The following is an 8,464-nucleotide window of genomic DNA, read 5'->3' as shown; positions in this document are numbered from 1 at the left end:
AAAAAAAAAAAAAAAAAAAAAAAAAAAAAAGGCTGACAGGAGATATATCAAAACTACCATATTGGACTGAAGAATTGCAATAGCTGTATCTATCAGGTTAGCTATAGTTTTCTGGGTTTCTTCCTGTTTCATTTTGGGTCTGCAAAACAAATAGGAGGGACTTGGTTTGGCTATCAGGTTAGACTTGGTTTGGCTATGGATTTGAGCAAGGTGTTGCGTCAAGCGACGTGACCTGAAGAGAGAGGATTTCTTGGTTTTTTAATGGTAGTGTTTGTAATACCCACTCTATTACACTTCTTTTTTTTTTTACTTGAAATCATGAGTTGAAGACATATAATTTCTTTAACAATACACCTAACATCAAAACTTCAATTTTTTTTTTTTTTGCCACTTCATTAAAATATTATTTAGTTATCATTTTTTATTCTTTTTTGAGAGAGAGAGCAGAGAGTGAGATCAAAGGGGAGAGAGAGAGAAGGGAAATAAGAAATAATAAAAAATGAGTAGCAACTTACTATAGTAGGGTGTTAGCAATAACATCTTACTGTAGCAAGGTGTTAGAAAATTTAAAATTCAGCACAATTGATATAGGGGCTTTTTTAGTGGTTTTGTTGTTAAAAATAGTTTTTAGCATTTATTCACCTTTGATGAGAATGCTCTAAGTATAGTAAAATTGTGCTTCCTCTAATTACATTTATGATGGACCTAGCATAAATTTAATGAATGGACCCGCCATATATGTGAGAGGAGAAGTGCTCCAGAGTACCTAAGAAGGTACCATACATTCATTGACTTCTTCACTGCCAAGCATCACATATCGAACATTGAGCTTGCAACCTCAAACTTTTTTGAGTTCCCAAGCTCCAGGTCAAATCAAATTTCACATAAACAATTTCTTACATTAAAGTTACCATCAAACCACAGCAAAAAGAAAACAAGGGAGTGTAGGTGCGGTGCCTCATGACTTGTTTTCTGCTTCGGAAAAAAACGGATTTTTTTTTAAATAACACTATTTTTTTAAACAATTTGGTTAGTTAACAGGTTTTCAAAACATATTAGCAAACTAACATCTCGAGTATGTTAGACTTGAGATTTATGGAACTCGAGTTTTACCCACTCGATTTCCTTTCTTTTCACCCAACTATTCTTCCTTCATTCTTCATTCTCCATACCAGTCTTCATTCTCTGGACCAACCAGACCCATCATTCACCAACCAGACCCACACGACAGAAGAAGAAGGAGAAAAGAAAGAAGAAGAAGAAAACCAAACCCAAATCTTAGCCAATTAAGAACACCCACATTAAATTTGAGCCGGTTTCCTCACCCTTCGTCTTTACCGCCGTTGTTGGGTTTGTTGCTTGACTTGCTTCGTTATTTTTATTTCTTCGTTGTTTTTGTTCTTGTCTTCTTTGTTAGTTCTTCGTTTTTGTGAGTCTTCTCTAATTTTAGTTCTTCTTCATTGAGTTTGGCTTCTCTAGTTGGGAAAATCGGTTCTTTAATAATCGAGTTCAACATGGAACTCGAGCCTTACAGACTCGAGTTGCTACAATGAAATCAACTTTTTCAAACTCGAGATGTTAGTTTTCTAAATAGTTTAGAAACGTTGCTAACTAACAAAATTGTTTGAGAATTTGTGTTAGTTTGCAATTTTTTTTTAAAAAAAAACAGACTTTTTTGAAAGAAAAACAAAACAAAAGCACGGCTAAATAAATGGGAAAATTCTCTAACACACTCAAGTCCACCACAACACAATAATGTTGGGAAAAATTCTATATAAGTGAGAATAAATTTTAGCAAGTACAGCAGAAGCACAACCATACAATAACACAAAAGTTACGCGAAAACTCTTTCTTTTTTAGAGAAAAAATCACGAAATAAGCTCTAAATAATTTCAATGTATTAAATAAAGGTTACATCACATGCAACTTGAATAAAAAATAAATAAATAAAAACTCTTTTTTTCTTTTCACTCCCTACTCTCTTCCATATCTCTCACAATTTTCTCTTGCTCTCAATATTTTTCTCCTCTTTTACTTGCTCACTCACGCAGTTCTCCAAAACAGTACCGTTGTCAGTCTCACTCACTGGAACTTCTCTTCTTTTTCCGTTCTTCTTCCTATGCACCAAATGGCCGAATAGCCTCCTTTTATTTCTGCATCTTTTCCTTCTTTTCTTCCTTCCACATGCTTCACATTAAGTCACAATAAATACAAGCCAACTTGTCTTGACTTTGCTTCAATCAATTTCTTTTTCTTCAGCTCTCCCTTAGGCCGAATAGCTTTAATGCATCAGCTCCTTTCTTTTCTTCTTCTTCTCCTCAGCGTGTCCAACACGCCTGTCACTGCCAAAGAAGAAAATAGGCTGACTATTGTGGCTTGTCCAACCACCTCTTTAATGAGGTGTTTTATCAGGTGTGGGCTGGACCCACAGTGCTATGATGCACCCAACAAATAATTGTTCTGAAACTAAAATATCTCAGAAGTTCACAATTTCTTTCTCCCGTACTCACTGACACTGCATATCTGTATGCTTCTTTCTCCCATACCCACTGTTTTTTTCCCTCCCATTCTTTGAAGTCAAATGGGTTTGTTTAGTTCTAGCATTTCTGTTATGTACATGGTGTTTATAATTATTGTTGTACACTACTTTCTGCTAACAGCAAATTTTTTCCTTTCCTTTTTGGTGATTCGATGTTTTCAGTTACATTGTGCGGAACCAGCTGACAGAAGATATATATCAAAACTATTATATATCGGAACGAAGAAATTGCAATAGCTGTATCTTTCAGGTTAGCTTTAGTTTTCTGGGTTTCTTTCTGTTTCATTTTAGGTCTGCAAAACAAATAGGTCATGCCAATTGATTTCAAATTTTTCGTAGAGGTTTGAGCTCTATGTGTTTTTTGAGTAATGATAGTTGCACACATTTTATTACACACTAACTGCTGCGTGATTGAAAATCGTGTTTTTTAAAACATTGTTTCACAATTTTAACTTAAAACACGGTTTAATAATTTTAAATTAAAATACTATTTCATAATTTTAACTCAAATCGTGTTTTAAAAGCACAATTTCAAACGGATTGTGTACAAAGTGTACAATAAAGAGTGTATAACAATTTTTTCCCTTTATCTTTTATTGGTTGTTAGTAGTTATTGTTTACAACAATTACCAAGTAGTATATCACTATATCTGATACTGTTAGCAGGGGCGGAGCTACATGTGGCCCCCCAAAAAATTTTTAAAATATTTTAATACTATATATAAATATTTAAAATTTTAATTACCCCACCAACTATTTGAGCTAGTCCAACGGTACTCTTAAAAAAATTGTCCAATTAATCTAGTAGTTATAGAGAATTTTTTTTTTTTTCCCTCATATTCATTTTTTATTGTAATATGTATTCTTGTGTCTATTAAAATTTTGAATCATTCTTGTCTTTGAATACTTTATTAGTTTATTTGAAATTTTTTTACGCACTTTGGTAGACAATTTGGTAACTTATATTAAAAATGAAAATTTTAAGGATTCACTATGAAGGATACTAGGTTATATGTGTGTATAGATATTTGTGTTTGTGCATGTTTATGAAAGTTTGTATAAGCTAATAAATTAGTTTCATAAGTTGGTCCACCCAAACAAAAATTTCTAGCTACGCCCCTAACTGCTAGCATAATCAAAAGCAAAATACAAGAACCCAAAACAAAAGGTTCCAGGGTAGACGAAAGCCTTTAGAGTGTAGAGTTAAGTGACCAAATGATGTTCGTAAATAATGCTACAGACAACATTTTCACTACTTTTTCCATGAGAGTTGATATGGTGAGTTGTTTAATGACATTACTTTATTGTCTATCATTGAGAACTTGCATAATGAAAAATTTTATGGAAATAATGAAGCTGAGTCATTAGCACATTCTTCAGCTTCAGTTGGAACTCTTCTATAACTATTCTGCCCACTTCGCGGAAGTAGAGACCATGTAAAGGCACAGCCAAACTTCTGATGTCAATAAACACAACATGCATTTTCTCGCTGACCTTCCTACAATCCACATGGATTACTAATTAGAATCAAAGTTCTCTGCACTGCTGTTGCTCCTGGCCTTGTTACAGTCACTCTTAATCCTAAACAGATAGTTGTTGACTTATCAGAGGTTGTCCAGTTGTGACAACCGGCTAGTATGTGATTCCCCTTCCTATCTTTACAAAAGAAGCAAGTCCCCTTCCATTTAAACATCCTCTGGCTTGAAAGAATCCCTGCATAAAGATACTAACTGATTTGTTTGTTTCAGGCTTGTTGTAATTTGTTTCTTTGTATCTGATGAAGAATTCTAATTGTTTTGGTGCTGTTGCACTTTTGACTGTTGTATTTTTTTTTTAAATAGAGGTACCCTTTTTGCTGTTCCTTTAATTTGTTTTCCATTTTTTTTTAATGATGAATTACTTTGCATGGAATTTGTTTTTAAACAGCAGAATGGGGGGTTTTACAATGTGATGAGTGTGTTAAAAATCGCTAGCTTGTTATGCTGTTTGATGTCAGATGGAATCTGATAGTGTGATCAGTATTTGTATTCACATGATACATAATTTTTATTTATTTTCCCTTCTATGTGCATTTCTTGGATCTTTTAATGTGGGAGTCAAGAGTAATTTCGCTAGAATTAGAGGAATAGAAGCTTTTTTCTTTCATGAAATATTTTCTTGAATAACTTTTATTTCTTGGAATTCACACATGGATCCCATAAAATAAGTCTTGAATAGACAAATTTGTGAAGCAGTAACAATTTAATCATCCATGACTATGTCAATACATTTTTAAGCAAACATTCTATTAACATTGCCCATGCATCGTGTGAGCTATTAGCTAGTTGAGCTTAAAAATTGAGGACCAAAAACTTCTTTTTGCCTAAAAGTTCAAATCAAGTTTGAAGAGTTATCTCTTCATAAATAATATTTTCATCTGCAAACCAAATCTATAGCTGTATTTGAGAGGTCCAACACATTTCTATGAACTTCAAAAGATTTTGTTAAGAGGCCACAGGTTTCCTTCCACTAAGATATATATTCCAAAGCTTTTCCATAGATTTGTGTCCTTTTCCTTCAAAAGTTTCTTTCACTCTTTTTTTTTTTTTTTATTTAGTTTTCCTTTAAATGAAAGCTTGTTTGATTACCAAGGACTTGCAAGAAAAGGAAATTGAGTATTTGGAATAATTGATACAACAGAAAAATCAAAGGAGAATGCTTCATATTTTCTCGACCCACCAACCTGCCACGTCAAAACTCATCCCTACCTTCAATTGATCTGTCAGTAGTGAGGGACTGTTGATTTGGCTATAAATTCTGATTTTCTCAACCTGCCAGGGAGGTTCAGTTGAGAATTTCCTATCTAACTCACTTCAATCAATCCGAATTGTTTGTCCTAGTTAATCAATCCTATAGTAATGCAAGTGGGTAATACACATTTTTTGTTATTGATAATTTGATAGTACAAAGGGGGAGGGGGGATTTTGAATCTTGAATGTCTTGGAAATAACAGGAGGTGCCCTCCAGTTAAGTTACAAGGCTCTTGGCAATACCTCCAGCTAAACGGCTTGCACTAATGGTTGGTTGTCTTCGTCTTTTGTTTACACTGGCACCCACTATCTACCTAGGCTCCCAAACCCTAAATTTAGCTTTGATTTTTCACTCTCAACATGGCGAATGACGTCCTAGCACTACTACCCTAAGCAATCTCCAGTTGAGTTTCAGGTGTTTTGTGGGCAAGAATTCTGATTTCCTCTCTCCACAATTCCCTATATCCTTTTTTGTTTTTAATGAGTCTGATTATTCCTCCTTAGTTGGTCTCCAATTTTTTCTGGGATTTACAATCTTTGAGGGAATTCCATGTGCCTGGTGTACATTGAGTTTGTGATTTTCTTTTTCTCGAAAACATGCAAACATTGGCCTTCTTCTTCAAATAGTAAATTGCCTGCTAATTTTCTCCATATGGTGTCTTCAACAAGTCTATCAAGAACCATTCAATAATAGCTGGGCAAAAAAGTAGGGGAACGACAGAAAGAAAGAGAGAGAGAGAGAGCAGTCATGCTAATCGCTGGTAAACTCACTGCAAATTCTGCCTTCTTCATCAACTACATAGCTTATGTTTTTTTCGTTATATATTTAACACATTAAATTTTTTCAGTTCTTGGCACTTTGATCTTCAAAAAGAGGAAGTTGATAGAGGTCTTCCCTAAAAGTGTTAGGACAATTTGGAATGGATGTGAGCTCCGTGTATTGGTTTTATTCAGTCTCTTCTTACAAATGGTTCTCATCCTTTTGGGCAAGCGGAGGAAGTACATTGCCAAAAATTGGATAAGAATAGTCCTTTGGGTTGCATATTTGTCTGCAGATTGGATTGCGACAGTTTCACTTGGCGTCCTCTCCCAAGCTGAAGGTGATAGCAAGGATCAGTCATTTGATCCCAACTATATCATAATGTCATGTTGGGCACCATTTCTTCTCTTGCATCTAGGTGGTCCAGACACCATTACAGCCTATTCATTGGAAGACAATGAATTATGGCCAAGGCGCTTGCTTGAGCTAGTAGTCCAGTCTGTAGTGGCATTTTATGTGTTTCTAAGGTCTTGGGTAGGCACCCCAATTAATGCTCTGGCAATTCCAATGTTCATAGCTGGAATAATTAAATTTGGGGAGAGGATATGGATTCTACGTTCTGCAAGCAGTGATGTCTTCAGAGATTCCATGCTCCCTCGACCAGACCCTGGACCTAACTACGCAAAATTCATGGATGGCTACAGTTCCAAGAGAGCTGAGGGATTCAAGATTTCAGTAGGAACATTTGAAGCTCCTACAGTTGTTAGACGCAACAATTTTCCAGATACATTGCATGAGGCTTCTTATTTCTTCAAAACTTTCAAGCGTTTATTTGCAGATCTCATCCTAAGCTTCCAGGATCGCGAAAATAGCCAGTCTTTCTTCAAACACCCAGAAATGACTTGCGAGAAAGCTTTTGAAGTGATAGAGATTGAGCTTGGGTTCATGTACGATTTACTTTATACAAAGGCTAATTTGATCCATTCTCTCCTGGGTAGTGTTTGTCGTTATGTTAGTTTATCATATGCTTTTGCTGCATTTGTAGTCTTCTTGATGATTGATCAGAGTCCTTACTCAACTATTGACAAGGGGATCACTCTTTTGTTGCTGATCGGAGCTATTGTTCTAGAAATATATGCCGTAATTGTACTACTTTCTTCAGATTGGACAAAGCTTTGGCTGAGTAAGCACAAAAACCGATTTGTGGATCTCGTCTCTAAATTTAACTTGCATTTACAATCATGTTTTGGATTATGTTTTCTGTTACCTCTGAATAAGAGATGGTCAAATTCTGTAGCGCAATACAATCTCATGAGTCACTGCATCAAACGTAAGTCAACTAAAGGGAGTGGAATAAAGGATTTCATTAATAAAATGTTAGAGCAACATTGGTACAAGAATTTGGAGCCTGTCCCTATGGATTTGAAAGAAATGATATTTGAACAGCTCAAGAATGCAAGCAGCATGTCAGATATCAGGGTTTCTAAGCAATTATTTGCTTGTAGTGATGATGACGATCATGAGAAAAAGAAATGTTTTGTTAATCTTGCTCAGAGCATGGAGGTAGTAGACTTTGATCAAAGCATTCTTCTCTGGCACATTGCAACAGATCTCTGCTATTATATTGATCAGGACAATGATTCGGAATTAATACGTATGAGTAAATTGCTATCGAATTATATGGTACACCTTCTTGTGAAGTGCCCTTACATGCTGCCCAGTGGGATTGGTCAAATCAGATTTCAGGACACTTGTGCTGAGGCTATGGAGGTTATAGAAGAAAGAGAATATATATCAGACGAACACAAAGCTTGCGAAGTGTTATTTAAAGAGAACACGGAAATTCCGCCATCTCAAATAAAAGGTGACAGAAGCAAGTCGGTGCTATTTGATGCATGCATACTTGCACAATCTTTGCAATTCCTGGAGAGACAGAATAATTGGGACACTAAACAAAAGTGGGAGACCATAAGCAATGTATGGGTGGAGTTGCTATCTTGTGCTGCAAGTCAGTGTAGATGGAATTATCATGCCAGGCAACTCAGACAAGGCGGGGAGCTACTCACTCATGTTTGGCTTCTGATGGCCCATCTGGGTATAACTGAACATTTCCAGATTTCACAAGGCCATTTGAGGGCTAAGTTGCTTCTGAGTTAGAAGGGTAGGTGTAATTGAAGGATACTTCAAGCCTAGTTGATATTTCCACAATTTAAAAAACTCATATTTTGACCTGTCAAGTTCCTGTAGAGAAAAGGTTACATGATCTCTATAGATGGTGTTTCTAATATAGTTGTAGTTGATGTTCTTGTGGTTGTTTTTTGCTTAAAAATGATTGCTTTCAGAATCTATTTTTTTTGTCTTAGTGCTAATTGCCAT

The 8,464-nt window shown here is 35.5% G+C and overlaps 1 protein-coding gene across 3 annotated transcripts; it reads left to right on the top strand.

Moving 5' to 3' along the window:
- Positions 1-1,959: 1,959 nt before the first annotated feature.
- Positions 1,960-8,464, top strand: LOC112034767 (uncharacterized). 3 transcript variants are annotated; one of them, XM_024067584.2, is made up of 4 exons: positions 1,960-2,525; positions 2,702-2,789; positions 5,998-6,089; positions 6,177-8,464. In XM_024067584.2, the coding sequence occupies exons 3-4, from the start codon at positions 6,077-6,079 to the stop codon at positions 8,243-8,245; spliced, it is 2,082 nt and encodes a 693-aa protein (XP_023923352.1). In that variant the 5' UTR covers positions 1,960-2,525; positions 2,702-2,789; positions 5,998-6,076; the 3' UTR covers positions 8,246-8,464. The 3 variants fall into 3 exon arrangements, with proteins under 3 accessions (XP_023923352.1, XP_023923351.1, XP_065624704.1); XM_024067583.2 differs by having other exon boundaries at positions 2,508-2,585; XM_065768632.1 differs by lacking the exons at positions 1,960-2,525; positions 2,702-2,789 and having other exon boundaries at positions 3,341-6,089.

This window comes from Quercus suber, unplaced genomic scaffold, assembly GCF_002906115.3.
Source record: "Quercus suber isolate HL8 unplaced genomic scaffold, Cork oak 2.0 scaffold_975, whole genome shotgun sequence".
NCBI lineage: Eukaryota > Viridiplantae > Streptophyta > Magnoliopsida > Fagales > Fagaceae > Quercus > Quercus suber.
This window is presented reverse-complemented; position numbering and strand designations above follow the sequence as displayed.